At 35.8% G+C, this 19406-nt stretch overlaps 1 protein-coding gene across 1 annotated transcript in view; it reads left to right on the top strand.

The window, feature by feature from the left end:
• LOC306881002 (receptor-type tyrosine-protein phosphatase mu) overlaps nt 1-19406 on the top strand; it is a 144824-nt gene that overhangs the window by 17183 nt on the left and 108235 nt on the right. The window contains 1 exon segment of the mRNA XM_079434804.1: nt 1728-2021. Coding sequence (XP_079290930.1) covers nt 1728-2021 — 294 coding nt within the window.

Raw genomic sequence — 19406 nt, 5'->3', positions numbered from 1 at the left:
ATAAAATTTATACTTATTTTTAACTTTTACTTTTTAACTTGTAACATTTTTATAGTTTTTTTTTTTTTTTATTATACTTTTTTATACTATTCTTTTCCTAAGGTTTTATACTGTTTGACAAACTGCTTTTGTTCCTCTTTTGTAAGTCACTTTTGATTAAAGTGTCTGGTAAATGCTTAATGTAGTTTCTAAATGTACTTTCGAAATCATAAATGTTTTAAAACAAAATTACATATATATATATAGAGAGAGAGAGAGAGCGAAAGAGACTATTAATATTATTTATTTTATAGACTAGTATAGTTAATTTTGAACTTACAATTTTCTTTAATTTAATTCTTAATTATCTTTAATGTTATATTAATTATTATTAATTTAATTTAATATAATGTTTTCCGTGTTCTTGAAAAAGAGCTCACACACACACACACACACACACACTCAGTGTGTGTTTCTTCATTAGGTTGTGTTTTCTGGTCTGACTGATTCGTGAGTGTCTGCAGTAAATATGAATGTTGATCTTTTATTGCTCGTGCTACGGTGTCTGTATTTCAGCTGCTGTCGCCGCAGGCGTGAGACTCTGTAGATGAAATCAGATCAGTTTCATGTCTTCATCAATACTTGTATCCGACCGACTGCAAACAACAAACTCACACACTATTAATCTGATTTATTATTATGATTATTTGCACTTCGTGTGAACAAGTTGCTTTTGCTTTATACTAGATCTACTTTTTTGACAGATTTTTGTCTTTTTATAGAATTTTAAGGGATTTTCTTTTACTCTGATTAACATTTAAATGAATATAAACGTACTTTTGGCAGACACTTTTATCCATATTACTTGCATTTCATACAAGCTGTGCATTGTTATTTTCAGTCCTAGGAATCAAACCTCTCTACTGTTTGATTTACAGGAATTATTTAGTTTATTGATTGATTTTAAGTTATAGAAGAGAATCACAGTGGTGCTATATTTATTTCAAAATGATGTAAAGTGGCACACAGTCTGGAGGACTCTAGAGAGATGATTCACGTGAATCGGTGAGTCTTTCCAGCATTAGACAGAGGAATATTCAGGAGAACATGTTGACATTCTCATTTATTTCTGCTTTAAGGACAAAAGCTGATAAAAACAGAAATGTGACATTTTGTCAAACTCTGTGGGGGAAAAAAAAGAAAACCAAAAATAAAAATACAGTTATTGCACATGGAAAAGATTTTGAAAACTGTCACACAGCTAAAAACTTTTTTCTTTTTCTTTTTTACTCCGTTTTTTGTCTTGTTTCCAGTACAAATATGTAAACATTAAATCAAGATGCATTCACGTCAGAATGAGAGTCCAAACAGCTGATAAAAACATCACAATAATCCACACCACTCCAGTCCATCAGTTAACATCTGGAGAACACAAAAGATGAAACACATCCAGCATTAAGATGTTTTTAACTAAAATACGAGTCCATAATCCTTAATAACTCTTCCTGCAGTGAAAAAGTGTTCTGGTCTGAATCAGGAGAGAAATCTGCTCAGATCAAACAGCGTTTACATGCCAACATAAAACGGCTCTAAACAAATATGTGGCTGGATTTTGATGTGAGAGACAACAGAAGATGCACTTTTTCACTGGAGGAAGCGTTATTATGGATTATGAATGGATTAAACGGCTGATGTTTTTGCTGTAATTCCGCTGTTATTCACATTAAATGTTCTGTCTGTTCTCCCAGAGCCGCCGGTTCCCATCGCTCCTCCTCAGCTCATGGCGGTCGGGGCCACATATCTCTGGATCCAGCTCAATGCGAACTCCATCAACGGAGATGGGCCCATCATCAACCGCGAGGTGGAGTACCGCACCGTCTCCGGCACCATGTACGACTTGCAGCCCGTCGATAAAACCTCGCACAAGATCGGCCATCTGGACCCCGACACCGAGTACGAGATCAGCGTGCTGCTGACGCGGCCCTTGGAGGGAGGAACCGGGGCCCCAGGGCCTCCGCTGAGGGCCCGCACCAAATGCGCAGGTAACGGCCACAGTCTGATAAATGCTGTCATATTACAGAAGAATATTAAAGGGACAGTTCTGTCATCATTTATCATTTCAAACCTGTATGAGTTTCTTTCTTATGTGGGGCATAAAAGAAGATATTTTGACCGTTTCAGTTCCAATTGTATTTTAGTTTGTATAATGAAAGTCAGTAGGAACCAAACCTGTTTGATTACCAACGTTCTTCAAAATACAAGTTTGGAACAACATGAAGACGAGTAAATGATGATCATTTTTGGGTGAACTGTCCCTTTAAGAATAGTTTTCATAGCCTGTATCTTGAATATGAATGTATATCTATCCATCGATCCATCCATCTAAGTATAATACTATATGATATATAATTGTCCATGAAGGCTGGAAGGGAAAACTCCTTATATTCAAGTGTGCATAATTAGTAAGCAGATTTTCTTTTACAGATAAAATGGGCGAAAAAAAGAGATTTAACTCTTAAAATTCTTAAATGCCCATAGTAAGTAAATACTTTATTTCTAGAGCACCTTTCTAGAGCAAGCGTCACAGTGCTTTACATCCAAGGTAGAGAAAAACATACAACAACTGAAAAAACTATTAAAAACATACAAAATAATAAAAACCCAAGTTTAAGCAAGTAAGTGGTTAACTACTTTTTAAAAGTGTCCACAGATCTGAGATTTAAGGGAAGAGAATTCCACAACTTGGGAAACTACCCCAAAGACACTGTCACCTTTTGTCTTTAATCTGGAGTGAGGAACAACTAGTAGGATCTGTTTGGAGGATCTCAGATTCCTGCTAAAATTATAAGGCTGCAATGGCTCATTTATATAAACAGGAGCTTGGCCTTGCAATGCCCAGAGGCAACAAATACAAAGCAAAAAACAACGGGGCCAAAACAGAACCCTGGGGAACCCCACAGGAGAGAGATGCTGTTGATGAGGCATAATTTTGAACTCTAACTGAAAAAGATATATCTGCCAAGATCTATCTATCTACCATGATACATATTCAAAACTATTTGTATGTATTATGTATGTTTTATGGTTTTTATACTTTTATGTTTCATACAGTATGATTTATATATGCTTTTTATACTATATCTTTTATGAATTACGTAGTATATTTTATAACTCTGTAAACTTGCACACACACATTTACTATACATATGTACACTAAAGCGTTGATATTTTAGAATATGTACATACTGTATTTTTTATATGTGTATATGTATGTATGTGTATATAATAATACACTACACTAAAAAGTTCATGTTTATAGTATATTTTAGATTCCTTATACTTTTTTCTTTAAATTATTTCTTTATTTCTTTTTTTTCTGCATCTTTGCTGGTGTAGCTCAGAAACGTGATCTTTCCATCTGCACTTGAAGGCCTTCGATGATGTTGAGTGTGTTTGAGTTCAGTAGAGATGAGCTGCGGCCCGCAGTGGCATAATGTCCTACCTGACACGAGTGTGTGTTTGTGTGTGTGTGTGTGTGTGTGTGTGTGTGTGTGTGTGTAAGGGTTGAGGAACTGGAGGCTGTTTCTGGGTTCTGACCTCCTGCTGAAGGTCTCACTGTTTCTCATTTCTGCAGAGCTGATGGCGATGGATGAGTCTGAGTCTCTGGCCTTCACACCAGGCCTACAGGGGTCTCTGGGTGTGTGTGTGTGTGTGTGTGTGTGTCAGTGCTGCTCTTAGCATGCGTGATGTGCAGTTTAACTTCAGCATTTACTCTGTTTGGTGCTGCTGAAGCTTCATGACCTACGATTGAGTCATAAAATAAAGTAGTTCAATTACACTTTCCAAACATAAACCATAAAACATTAGTATTTAAAAAAAAAAAAACAAGGACGGGTCACGAACTGCATTTTCCTTATTTTATAATGTTTCCTAAGGTGCACTCATAACACTCATTAAAAAAAATTAGGATTTCTACGTCAAAAACATAATTTAGGAATAAAAAACTACTTTCTACCTTGATTTTAGCTCTCTGATTTGATCACCGTTTAAAGGGGCATGTCTCCTTTAAGACTTCAATGCAAACACCCACTGCTGTGATTGTCTAACATCTCTGCATATGAAATAAGCAAATATTTTAATCTTATTTATCTTGTGTTGTTACTATTACACCTGCCAAGATTAATATTAATTTGTATTAATTAAATTAAAACAATATTAAAATGAAAACAAAATATTACTAAAAACATAAATGTACTAAATATTATTACAACAATAACTAAACAATATTACATTACTAAAATTAAAATGCAAACATACAATCTAAAAATAACAACTATTTTGAAATATTAATAAAAATGCAGTAGTAGTATCAGTGATAAAATAAAATTGCATGTTAAAACTATTTAGATATATATAAAAAAAATAATAAACTAATGAAAATAACAAAAACACAACAAAATTGTTACAAAAATGAAAAATATAAAAGTAATATTTTTTATATTTAAAAATAAATTAAATTCAGGTGTTAAATAAAAATTTAATTATTTATATTTTGTTAAAAAAATATTAAATGTTAATGTATTCATATTTTTGGTTAACAATAGATGCCAATAAAGAAGCTTTCTTTGTAAGAGTGAAATAATGAAAAACAATTGAATATATCATCATATTTCAGTCTTCTCCCACTGCATATGAGGTTTCCGCTGAGAATTTTAGATGTTTAGTGCATGCTCAAACGCAATGATCTCTCCATCTTTCAGTAAAAATCTGTTTGCAAAGCCTGATTTGCGTAGGATGACCTTCATCATCTTTGTTCATATATACTGGTTCCCTCTGAAGCATTACACTTCATCTGCACACCTGCACTAAAGTTGTTCATTACTTGGTTTAGCCTAATGCCTAACACTCCTCTGTTTAGCTCCTTAATGACAGTTTGAGCCTGACCGCCATCAGTCGTGCTTTACACGTTTAACAAATGTGTTTCAGCAGCGGCAGATTGCGGAAACCATTTTTTTCTCCTGTCTTTGTTCTCTCTTTGCTGATCTTAATGGAAGTCCAGCAACAAAGAAACACAGACGTACAGGGAAAAATGAAATGTACCCTTGAAAGTGAATTATTTTGTGGGAGGTATGCAGGCTTATCGTTTCTGCTCGTTATTTGTTTCGTGAGCCACACAAAGACGTTCATCTGAATGCAAAGCTTCCGTCTGATTGTGTCTTTTTCCTCACGAAGAGCTTTAATAAATGTCATGCTGACCGTCTTTACTTCAAACTAGTGAATAAAACTGCCTGTGCACAAGACACAATACCATCTCTGATAACCTTGAGAGCTGCTCCAAAAAAAAACACAGCGTGTGTGTGTGTGTTAGTATACATACAGTATGTGTGTGTGTGTATGTATACATACAGTATGTGTGTGTGTGTATGTATATGTATATATATATTATATATTATGCACACGCACACATAGAGAGAGCGAGAGAGTATAGATAGATAGATAGATAGATAGATAGATAGATAGATAGATAGATAGATAGATAGATAGATAGATAGATAGATAGATAGATAGATAGATAGATAGATAGATAGATAGATAGATAGATATGCATATGTAGATATATAAAACTTTGCTACATTTACATATTATTGCTCTTATGTTGGTTTGATTGCTTCTATTGTCCTCATCTTCTATTGTAAGTCGTTTTGGATAAAAGCATCTGCTAGATGACTAAATGTAAAAGTGTGTGTGTGTGTGATCAGTACAATTCTTAATGTTTTTTTTTTCCTCTTCTGCTCATCAAGGCTGTATTTATTTGATCAAAAATACAGAAAAAAAAGTAATTGTGAAATATTATTGCAATTTCTAATGTTGGTTTCCAATTTTAATATACTTTAATATACTTTTAATATAATTTATTTATGTGACGCAGTGCTGAATTTTCATCAGCCATTACTGTTTCCAGCATTGATAATAAATCAGTATATTAGAATGATTCCTGAAGGATCATGTGACACTGAAGACTGGAGTAATGATGCTAAAAATTCAGCTTTGATCACAGAAATAAATTATTTATTATTTTAAAGTATATTAAAATAGAAAACTGTTATTTTAAATTCCAATAATATTTCACAAAACTACAGTTTTTAAACATAAAATAAACATAAAAACCCATATTAATAAAAAAACTAATTAAAGGGATAGTTCTAATGCCCCCCCCCCCCCCAAAAGGATGAAAATGAAAAGAAAAAAAATCTAAAGCTACTTGTAAGTCAATTCTATTTCATGCTTTTCTCATGTAACACAATAATGGCTTTCAAATTGAATTTGCCATTTCTCAGCCAAATTTGATGTGGGATTAATAGGCCTTTACAATTAATTTGATTAATTAATCACCACGTAGTGTTAATTAAATTAGATTAAAAAATGTTATCGATTGACAGCCCTAATATATATAAAGTCTTCATGCGTTATAGTATTTTTTTACATTTTCTTAATCATATGTAAGTATACTATAACAACTAAGATGGCGCCGCTGATGGCAGCTATTGTGTGTTGCTCTTCAGTGTTTGTACTGTTTTTGTTTGTTTTTCCTGTTTTTTGTTTCTCAAACACGATCAGTTTTACCAGGGATGACTTGCTGAATATTCGGCAGATCACACCACAAAATCTTTTACCGGATTTTGACTATTCGGACATTTTGCTGGACATTGTAGTTGGCGGAGCCGTAGCTCTGGTCAAACACTACAGGACGCACAGGCGGGGGAAGAGAGCTCGTGAAGCTTCGTCAGCGCAGATTTCGAATGCCGTTGCCTAGCATCCATTTGGCGAAGACTAGTTTTGGCTTCTCTGAAGGACATCCCTGGACCCTTACTGCACCCCCTGCAGTTTGCCTACAGAGCAAACAGGTCTGTGGATGATGCAGTCAATATGGGACTGCACTTCATCCTGCAGCATCTGGACAGACCAGGGACTTATGTGAGGATCCTGTTTGTGGACTTAAGCTCCGATTTTAACATCATCATCACGGACACCCTTCAGAATAAACTGACACAGCTCTCCGTCCCCACCTCCGTCTGTCAGTGGATCACCAGTTTCCTGACAGACAGGCAGCAGCTAGTGATTCTGGGAAAATACACATCCAGCACCTGCACCATCAGCACTGGAGCTCCTCAGGGCTGTGTTCTCTCCCCACAGCTCTTCTCCCTCTACACCAACGACTGCACATCTAAAGACCCCTCTGTCAAGCTCCTGAAGTTTGCAGACGACACCACACTGATCGGCCTCATCCAGGACGGTGACGAGTCTGCTTACAGACAGGAGGTTAAGGAGCTGGATGTCTGGTGCAGTCTTAACAACCTGGAGCTTAACACGCTCAAAACTGTGGAGATGATCGTGGACATCAGGAGAAAACCCTCTGCTCTCCCCCCACTCACCATCATGAACAGCACTGTGACTGCAGTGGAGTCATTCAGATTCCTGGGCACCACCATCTCTCAGGACCTGAAGTGGGACAATCACATTGACGCTATTGTCAGAAAGGCCCAGCAGAGGTTGTACTTTCTTCGCCAGCTGAGGAAGTTCAACCTGCCACAGGACTTACTGAAACAGTTCTACTCTGCCATCATTGAATCCATCCTCTGCACTTCAATAACTGTCTGGTTCAGCTCAGCTACCAAATCTGACCTCAGAAGACTACGGAGGGTAGTCCGGACTGCTGAGCGAATCATTGGTACAACCCTCCCCACTCTCCAAGAGCTGTACTTATCCAGAGTGAGGAAAAGGGCTGGCAAAATCACTCTGGACCCCTCACATCCAGCACACTCCCTCTTTGAACTGTTACCGTCTGGTCGACGCTACAGAGCTCTGAGCAGCAGAACGACCAGACACAGGAACAGTTTCTTCCCTCAGGCAATCCATCTCATGAACACTTGACACTAAACGTGGAACACACAGCTCTAATATACATTATTTATTCACCACACTTTTTTTTTTTTTTTTTTTTTTTCAAATTTGCACATATCAGACCTGTACACACATAATTATCAATATTATATATTGTGTTTTTGCTGCTTTGTACATTGCCTATTTTGTATATTTGTATATTATTCTTTTATTATCTGTGTCCTGTCCTGTTGCTGTCTTTCTGTTGCACTGTGGAGCTTCTGTCACTACAACAAATTCCTCGTATGTGTAAACATACCTAGCAATAAAGCTCATTCTGATTCTATAAACTTTCATAATGTTCTGTGCTGTATTTTTTCAACATTTTTTTTTATTATTATTATTATGATTATTATGATTATTATTATTAGCTTTCCTGTAGCTCAAATAGTAGAGCATGGCGCTAGCAACGCCAAGGTCATGGGTTCGATTCCCAGGGAAAGCAAGAGCTGATAAAAATGTTTAAAAAAAACTGTAACTTGAATGCATAAAAGCGTCTGCTAAATGCATAAATGTAAATGTAATGTAAATGTATTATACTATAACTAATGTTTTATGCCGTAATTGAAACTTTCAGATGTGATATTTTTGCAGTCGTCACGAGAGTCTGATAGAATAGAGATGTTGTGTTCTGGAGGTGGTTTGGCCGCTGGAGTTCAGTGATTGTTGTGTGGGATGCTCTGAACTCTCCTGTCTTTTGTCATGATTGCGTGCATTCGGAGGAACAGCGGCTCATTGTGAGCATCTCAAGGACGATCCTGTGAGAGCTTGAGTTTATTTAGCGTCAGTCTGTTTCCGCTGTCTCTCCTCAAACTCCAGCTGTGAGCAGATGTTTCATGCAAACATCCAAGGCATGTTAAATACTTACTTCTGTCTTTTATCTTCCACTCAAGCATCATGACAGAAGTTCATGTTCTCGCTCTGATATGAGCGTTTGTGTGAGGAGCATGCATTATTTGACATTAATCTTCATATTAATATAATGTTCACTCATACCTGACGCCTCACATGAGAACCATTGAGGAAAAGCTTGGTGTGATGCATCATGGGACGCAAGGTTTCAACACAAACAAATGATTTTATGATCAATGAAAATGTACTTTCTTTTACTTTATTTTTGTCTCTATTTTTCTTTCTTCTTTACTGTATTTTTCTTAAATTTTTTACTGCAAAACTTAATATTTTTTTTCCTTTTATTATTTTTATTATTTTTTTCATTTGTGCTTTTTCTTTCTTTTTTTACTCTTACTTTCTTTGTTTCTTTTCATATTAATTATTTTTCTATTTTCTGTCTCTACATTTAATCTTTAATTTTTTATTCTTCTAATTATTCTTATCTTTTTTCTTGGTTTCTTTTCTTTTTTCTATTAATTATTTCTCTATTTTCCATCTCTTTCTTTTGTTTCTTTCTTTCTTTTCCCCCTTTCTCTGTTTTTAATCTGTCGTTCTTCTCGTTCGTCTCGTCTGATGTCGTTCATCCTCAGTGATGGCAGCTGAGTGGAAGCAGATGAGCTTCAGCGCTAATGAAGATAAATTCACTCCTGACTGTTTGTCTGCTTTTATTTTTTTAAGTTTGATTTTAAAGCGGTGGGAGGAATTAAATGAATAAGAAAGGAATCAGCTTCAGCACTTTGCAGGCTGTTTGTAAACTCATCTCTCTATATATCCGTCAGTCATGATGTATGTTGTCAGATGAATCACGCAGAGAAAACATGTTTCATTAGACCCAAACCTTCAGCCCTGTTACACACCAGACGGGAGAGTTCCTTCTGTCAGCGTTTACTTTCACTCTTACTTCCTCAAAAGTTCTCAAATCATTTGATTTTCAGAGAGTATCAGCAGGAATGTGGGTCTGAAGAGCTGAAATATAGTGCATGACCTATATGAATGACTGTTATAATGCTTTATGATGCCTTATCATGCTTTATGATGTGTTGTACATTGATGCATAATTATGTATAATGACACTTCATGATGCACTATGCATTATGATACATTATGAAATGTAATATAATAAATATATAAATATATTATATATATATATATATATATATATATATATATATATATATATATATATATATATATATATATGTTTTTTAAAGAAGTTTCTTCTGCTCATCAAGGCTGTATCTATTTGATCAAAAATACAGAAAAAAAACTGTTATTTTGTGAAATATTATTGCAGTTTAAAACATCTGTTTTCTATGTAAATATTATATTAAACTGTAATGTATTTCTGTGATCTGCAGCTGTATTTTCAGCATCATTACTGCAGTCTTCAGTGTCACATGATCTTCAGAAATCATTCTAATATACTGATTTATAATCAGTGTTGGAAACCGTTGTGCTGCTTCATATTTTTTTGGGACATGTGATATTTTTTTTAGGATTCTCTGATTAATAAAAAGTTTAAAAGAACAGCATTTATTCAAAAAAAATAAATTTTGTTGCCATATACAGTGCTGTTAATTTTTTTTTTTTTTTTTTTTTAAAGAAGTTAGTGCTTTTATTCAGGAGGGATGTGTTAAATTAATAAAGTCATAGTAAAGACTTATATTGTTAGAAAATATTTATTTTTTGAACAAATCCTGTTATTTTTATCTTTGTATTCAAAGTTTCAAAGAAAAAAGTATCATATGTTCCAAAAAACAATATGAAGCAGCACAACAGTTTCAACTGTTCAATATATATATTGCTCCCACGACTTAATTTCTTTCCTCATTTGAATTAAACTGTGGCCATGAATTAAGAATAAATGTATCTACTGTTTAATGCGTGCTTGATGAATTAAAGTAATAATTTCTTTCAGAAAACATGTCTGAATGATAGTGGTTGTGTAAGTTGGAAATAGTTTTGAGGGCAGTGAGCATTAGTTTTGACCCTAAATAACTCCCAGTCTCTCTGATCTCCATCCCAAACACAAACTCCAGTTAACACTGAGCATCGATCCCAGGCTCGGTTGCCACGGTAACACCATCGCTCTAGTGATTGGGTTCACAGGGTGCGACCAACTTCCCTTCATGTTAAAGCGTGACCCCGTGACCCCCTGATCTTCTCGAGCAGATCGACAAATCAGATCGAGCCCGACGGGTCACACAGCTGATCTCATTAAAGCACCTGCTAGAAGAGCTGCGTTTCATTAACTAGTGTGAGGAGCGATCCGCTCCGTGCATCAATACAGCCATCAGACCATCAGTGACTGAGATGGAGAGAGACACGAGATAGAGAATGAAGAAGAAATCACCTTCAGACTGAGCGGATCACATTATCAGTAGCAGTGTGAAAACTCAACTTCACTCTCACTGTAATAAGTGTGATCGGAGCGACTGAAGATGCAAATGATAAAGCCATATCTGAGTCAAAAATCACACCAATCAGACAAACTGACCTCAACAGACTTGAGTTGAGAATAATTCACACGAAAACAAAACTCATCGTTTACTCTTCTTTCCATGCAATGAAAGAAGACAAACCAGAGCTGACAAACTTCAAATAGGGATCCCTCAAGTGAGGAAATTAATACATAAACCCATTAAAGTAAACATGTGACAGCATCGATATTACGATTACGCCGCACATTTTACAAGATATTTGTCAGTGTTGCTCAGGATTTGTAGCACTCATTTTGATCTTTATCCTTTGGACATTGGATCCTTTCTTTGAACAAAACCAATGCGGGTTGATTCATTATTATTATTCTTACAGCAAGAAAACAGTACAGTGACAAACTTATATTAAACAGAGAACTATTATTAATGAATGTGTTACAGTGCTTTATGATGCTTTATGATGCTTTATATTGCGTTACGATGCGTTACAATGCTTTCTGATGCTTTATGTTGCTTTATGATGCTTTATTGCGTTACAATACATTACCATTCTTTATGATGCTTTGTTGCATTACAATGAGTTACAATGCTTTATATTGCATTACGATGTGTTACGATGCTTTATATTGCATTATAATGCGTTATAAAGTTTTATGATGCTTTGTTGCATTACGATGTGTTACGATGCTTTATCATGTTGCATTACGGTGCTTTATTACGTTATGATGCGTTTTGATGCTGTGTTGCGTTACAACACAATACAGTGCTTAATGTTGCATTACAATACTTTATGATGCTCTGTTGCATTATGATGCATTAAGATGTTTTATGATACGTTACGATGCTTTATGCTGCATTACAATGCCTTATGTTGCGTTAAAATGCATTACAGTGCTTTATGATGCTTTATGTTGGGTTATGATGCATGACCAATGCTTGAAAATAATTTTTTATGCTGATGACAATAAAATAGTACTATGACAAACTTGCTTATATTAAAATAAAAATATGATGGGTGATGTATGGACCTGCACATGAAATGCCAGCAAAAATATATTTATTTTGGCCACGAATTAAGAATTTATTCATATAACTTAATTGGTACCCTCAATTTATTTCATCATCGCCATGCTTTATTAATGCATTCCCTCAGTTTGATTTAATTAAAGTGAGGGAAAGAATTGCAGCAAATCAGTATATTATTATGATTTCTGAAGATCATGTGACACTGAAGACTGCAGTAATGATGATGAAAATACAGCTGCGCATCACAGAAATAAATTACAGTTTAACACATATTCACAGAGAAAACAGTTACTTTAAATAGGAAAAATATCCCACAATATTATTGTCTTTACTGTATCTCTAATCAAATAAATGCAGCCTTGGTGAGCAGAAGAGACTTCTTTCAAAAACATTAAAAAACCATACCGACCCAAACTTTTGAGCAGTAGTTTGGATGTGTACATATAATTTTATTCTTTATAGCTCTAAATGGTCATGTCTAATGTAATATAAACACCCACACACTTCTCTCATTGTCTGGTCTGGCGTGGTGTAATCATGTTATCTATTTGCATGATAAAGGTGATGTGAATGAGCCATTAGGATGAACAGGAGCCAATAATGTGCTGGTAATTTAGAAAACATTATTTAAATGTCAAGCTGTAATGATAAAGAGCTGCTAATAGTTCCATCTAAATGTCACACTAAAATTATTCAATTAGCCGTTGGTGAGAGAGGCCGAGCGTCATTTAGCCGTCAGGTGCTCATTGTGTTTGCTCTGTCACGGCTCATGTTTACAGTTTAACACACGAGACACAGTGGAGAAGCAGGTTTGAGCTTTATATCACTGTTACTGTACTGACATTTACAGTATTTGAGAAGCAGGTTTGTGCTTTATATCACTGTTACTGTACTGACATTTACAGTATTTGAGAAGCAGGTTTGAGCTTTATATCACTGTTACTGTACTGACATTTACAGTATTTGAGAAGCAGGTTTGTGCTTTATATCACTGTTACTGTACTGACATTTACAGTATTTGAGAAGCAGGTTTGAGCTTTATATCACTGTTACTGTACTGACATTTACAGTATTTGAGAAGCAGGTTTGAGCTTTATATCACTGTTACTGTACTGACATTTACAGTATTTGAGAAGCAGGTTTGAGCTTTATATCACTGTTACTGTACTGACATTTACAGTATTTGAGAAGCAGGTTTGAGCTTTATATCACTGTTACTGTACTGACATTTACAGTATTTGAGAAGCAGGTTTGTGCTTTATATCACTGTTACTGTACTGACATTTACAGTATTTGAGAAGCAGGTTTGAGCTTTATATCACTGTTACTGTACTGACATTTACAGTATTTGAGAAGCAGGTTTGAGCTTTATATCACTGTTACTGTACTGACATTTACAGTATTTGAGAAGCAGGGTTGTGCTTTATATCACTGTTACTGTACTGACATTTACAGTATTTGAGAAGCAGGTTTGAGCTTTATATCACTGTTACTGTACTGACATTTACAGTATTTGAGAAGCAGGGTTGTGCTTTATATCACTGTTACTGTACTGACATTTACAGTATTTGAGAAGCAGGTTTGAGCTTTATATCACTGTTACTGTACTGACATTTACAGTATTTGAGAAGCAGGGCTGTGCTTTATATCACTGTTACTGTACTGACATTTACAGTATTTGAGAAGCAGGTTTGAGCTTTATATCACTGTTACTGTACTGACATTTACAGTATTTGAGAAGCAGGTTTGTGCTTTATATCACTGTTACTGTACTGACATTTACAGTATTTGAGAAGCAGGTTTGAGCTTTATATCACTGTTACTGTACTGACATTTACAGTATTTGAGAAGCAGGTTTGTGCTTTATATCACTGTTACTGTACTGACATTTACAGTATTTGAGAAGCAGGGTTGCTAAGGTTTGTTTTCTTGCTCAGTTTTTGTTTTTTTTATTTTCCAGCAAAAGCATCGGAACATTTTACAACAGGTGCAGTTTTTCTCACTCCACTGACAAATAGCTGTTTATTCTTGTTTTTGTTTTTTAGTTTTTTACAGCTTAATTGTTTGATTTATGAAATAAGAGAAATAAGAAATATAAAAACAAAATATAATTTGCCAGTGAGATGGTGATTTTTACAGTTGTGTTGGTGTTTCATTGAGTCTGTGTGTTTTTATGGTTGTGTGTGGCAGGTTTTCTCTGTATTGATGCAGAAATTGGCCTGATTCAGTCATTGCTGAGGTGTTTCTCCATGACTGACGTTGTTAAACATGCTGATAATGTCTCCGTCTCTCTGGACTATTCACCAACATTACGTTTGGGTGGCATTCACAGATTTCGCTGTGTGTGTGTGTGTGTGTGTGTGTGTGTGAGGATTTTCCCGTCCCGCTCGGACTCGTCCCCATCACTGTGTGTCGCTGATAGTTACGCAAATAGAGGGATTTTAAAGCTCTATTTTCTGCATGACACTCTTTAAACGGCAGCAAATGCATGTGAAGGAGCCTTCAGACGTCCATCAGCTCTCGTTCACTTCGTTTCAGTCTGTTTTCATCCTTCAGTATTAAAAACGTTTTGGAGTTATTTAAAGGAATAGTTCACCCAAAAATGAAAATGTGCTCATCCTCAGGCCATCTGTGATTAGGATGAGTTAGTTTCTTCATCAGGTTTGTATAAATGTGTCTCTGCATCAGTGTCTCAGCAATGGATGCTCTGCAGTGAATGGGTGCCGTCAGAATGAGAGTCCAAACAGCTGATAAAAACATCACAATAATCCACACCACTCCAGTCCATCAGTTAACATTTGTTTGGCTTGTAAACGGTGCTTGATCTGCAGATTTCTCTCCTGATTCACACCAGAACACTTTTTCACTGGAGGAAGAGTTATTATGGATTATAGACAATGTATCTGAGTTAAAAACATCTTAATGCTGGATTAGTTTCATCTTTTGTCTTCTCCAGATGGACTGGAGTGGTGTGGATTATTGTGGTGTTTTTATCAGCTGTTTGGACTCTCATTCTGACGGCACCCATTCACTGCAGAGCATCCATTGCTGAGACACTGATGCAGAGACACATTTCTACAAACCTGATGAAGAAACACACTCATCCTGATCTGAGGATGAGCACATTTTCATGTTTGAATGAAGTATTAATTTAATACAAAGTAAATACAAAATCTTTTTGAAGAAAACCAAAAAAAGGGATTGCATAATTTTTTTTCAGTCAGTTCCATATTTTTGTTGTTTGTTTGTTTTGCTAGTTTGTCAGTCAGTTACCTTACAGACTGTGTTTTGAAAGTGATTCAGGAGACATTTAAAGAATACTGATGATGGTGTAGCTGGTGGAGTTTGAATCGTCTCACGCGCTGCTCGTGTTTTCTCGTCTCCTCCTCATTCTTAAGTGGTTTTCACATCAATAGGAAGGAAATGTCTGGAAATAAGAACACTTGAATAATGGCTCACGAGCTCGCGGGTCACATTTCAGACGCTTTCTTAAATAATCTCACAAATCGTTCTGTGTATACAGCCAATTGTCCAAAAAATCAATAGCTTTTAAAGCTGAGCTTGATTCACACGCTGTTCTTGCCTTTTTCCTTTTGTAAAGCACAAAAATCAATGTCATATATTTTTTAATAATTTGCTGAACTTGAAAAATTGTGGAAAGGATAAATGTGGCCGTGTTGGTTTCATATCGACCTTAGAGTATTCACTCAGAGAGTTCACTCCGTCTTTTTACCCATCACTCATTCTCTACAGCGTACATGAGCGTGCATGCATAAACACACACACACTCTCTCTCACACACACACACTCACACATGCACACAGACCCACACACTCACTCATTCATGTACGCACGCACGTACACTCACTCACTCACTCACGCACACATGCGCACACACACACACACACACGCGCACACTCACTCACTCACGCACACATGCGCACACACACACACACACACACTCACTCACGCACACATGCGCACACACACACACACGCACACTCACGCACACATGCGCACACACACACACACACTCACTCACGCACACATGCGCACACACACACACACACACACACACTCACTCACTCACGCACGCATGCGCACACACACACACACACGCACACTCACTCACGCACACATGCGCACACACACACACACACACACACACACACTCACTCACGCACACATGCGCACACACACACACACACACACGCACACTCACTCACGCACACATGCGCACACACACACACACACACACACTCACACTCACTCACACACACACACACTCACTCTCACACACACACAAAGTTTGTATATTTTTATAAGGTTTTGAAAAATGTCTCTTCTGCTCAAGGCTGCATTTATTTGATCAAAAATGGTGAAATATTATTATAATCTAAATCAGCTGTTTTCTATGTGAATATGTGTTAAAGTGTAATTTATTTCTGTGATCTGCAGCTGTATTTCCAGCATCATTACTGCAGTCTTCAGAGTCACATGATCTTCAGAAATCATAATAATATACTGATTTACTGCTCAACAAACATTTCTGATTATTATCAATGTTGAACACAGTTGTGCTGCTCAATATTTTTGTGGAAACTGCTATAGATTTTATTTTTCAGGATTCACAGATGAATAGAAAGTTCAAAAGAACAGCACTTATGTATTTATATCATGAACATGATTTAATATGTCTTCTTTTTTTATTATTAATTTATTGAAAAATAGTGAAGCCTGATTGTTGTTAACTAAAAATATACAGTGTGTTTAAAATGATTTTTCAAAGTTAAAAATAAAACAAAGATGATCAGAGTATATTTTACAAGAAAATACTATTTCAGGCTTTCAACTTTAAAATGTCATGTTTATTTTTTTAATATCCATTACTTTTAATTAATTTAAATGAAAAATTACAATTTAAATGAAGTTAAATTTGCTAGCAATTTATAAATGAAAAATGTCTCTACACTACTCATTTTTTTTTCATATATATAGTCAGTCCACTCCTTGTGAAGCTCTCACAAGTGTTTGAATCAGCTTTGCTTGACAGTATTCTCAAGCTTGTGGTCATCCCTGTTGCTTGTGCACCTTTTCCTACCCAAATTCTTCCTTCCAGTCAACTTTGCATTTAATATGCTTTGATACAGCACTCTGTAAACAGCCACAGCTTTCAGTAATGACCCTCTGTGACTTACCCTCTTTGTGGAGGGCGTCAATGTTAATCTTCTGGATCATTGCCAAGTCAGCAGTCTTCTCCATTATTGTGGTTTCAAAGAACAAGAGAGACCCTGAATTTATACTGTAGAGATGGTCATTAATTGAAACTCAAATGTAAATATTCTAATGCTTTGAGATGCTGATTTTTGACTTTCATCAGCTGTAAGCTCTAATCATCAAAATTAAAACAAAAAAACTTTTGAAATGTTTTACTTTACATGCAATGAATCTAAAATATATGAAAGTTTCACTTTTTGAAATACAGTGAGGCAAATAAGTGTTTTATACACTGCCGGTTTTTCAAGTTTTCCCACTTACAAAGAATGGAGAGATCTGTAATTTTCATCGCACCGTATGTGTGTGTGTGTGTGTGTGTGTGTGTATGTACAGTGTATATATATATATATATATATATATATATATATATATATATATATATATATATCTGTATACTGAAAAATTATATATATAATGTTTGTGCATGTTAATGCATGATTTCGAGGCAAAGAACCACCCGACGTGAAGCAGAAAGCTTTGCATTATACCTTACATACTTTACTAACTCTAAGGTTGAATATATATGAATATAAAGTGAATATTGGTGATATTACGCATCCGTTCACGCAGTCCATCGGTGTTCTTCAGCATGTTGATGTGTGTGATTTATCAGAATAAGACGGACTGATTCTTGTACCTGCGTGTTCAGCGGTTTCTCGTGCGTCTGACCTTTCCAAATGTCATTTTTCTGCTTTATTTATTGGTGTTGTGAATAAATTATGAAATACATCCGAGACGCTAAACTCTATTCAGAGCGTTTCCATCAGGTTTGCTCCGTCTTTGCAGTTTGTCCTCTGTAATGCGTGCTTGTAGCTGTTTTTATCTGCGTCTTGAAGTCTGACTTCCTTCCATTTGCATTTAATCATTTAGCGAGCGTTCGGCTGTCAGGTCTGAGCAGTCAAGGACGAGCTTCACAGAGGAACATGCAAACATCTGAGATGACCTTTCATTCTTCTGAAACATTCAGAGTATCTGTTCTTGAGGCTGGGCATTTACTGTGGTAAAATCACGGTAAGCAGCGACTCACTGATGTTATGAAACAGCAGCAACATTCAGGTGAATTAATGAAGACCATGTTTGATGAATAGCTGCATTTATTAATCTGGTACCACTTGAAGCCTTTATATTTAATGCATCATTAAAATATTTTAATGCAATCAATTGTTGTTATAATGTATTATAAGACTCATCTATTCATTATTACATCTTGAGAATGTGCAATGCATTAAAACACATGACAAGCATCCAGATTTAACTGTTTCAGGATTCTGCGAATATTATGTCATGAGTCCGGGCTCTGCAGTTCTTCCTTTCTCCACCAGAGGTCACCATCTCCCGTCCTCCCGGACTCCATTCCCCTAACTCCACACACCTGCCGCATATCACACACACCTGTCACAAATTACACTCCCAGCTGTTCCCCATTATCATGGACTATTTATACACCACACTCCCGCTGCTCTGTCTGGGTTAATTAAATGTAATTATTTGTATTAATGATATTTGTCGTAGTTGCGGTTGAACTCTGGGGATACATGCACTGTGTTGCCGTTTGATGTATCCCGTTCCTATACTGTTTTGTTTTTTGCCTTGTTGGCCTTTTTGTTTCGTTATTAAAGAGATCCTTACCTGCATTTGGACCCAGACCTAGTCTTTCCACGGCGCTCCCTAAATGTTCTGTGACATTATACTGCATTTTAACTTTGGTTGCAATTATGAAAATATATAATGCTTTATAACATACATTTAAGAATAATGCATAACTTGAACTCACTGCATTATACTGTACATAAAGGCTTGAAGTGTTAATAATATAATCAGAATGACCTGTTCGTCCTGGGTCATCATAAC

The sequence above is a fragment of the Barbus barbus genome (assembly GCF_936440315.1).
Source record: "Barbus barbus genome assembly, chromosome: 15".
Classification (NCBI taxonomy): domain Eukaryota; kingdom Metazoa; phylum Chordata; class Actinopteri; order Cypriniformes; family Cyprinidae; genus Barbus; species Barbus barbus.
This window is presented reverse-complemented; position numbering and strand designations above follow the sequence as displayed.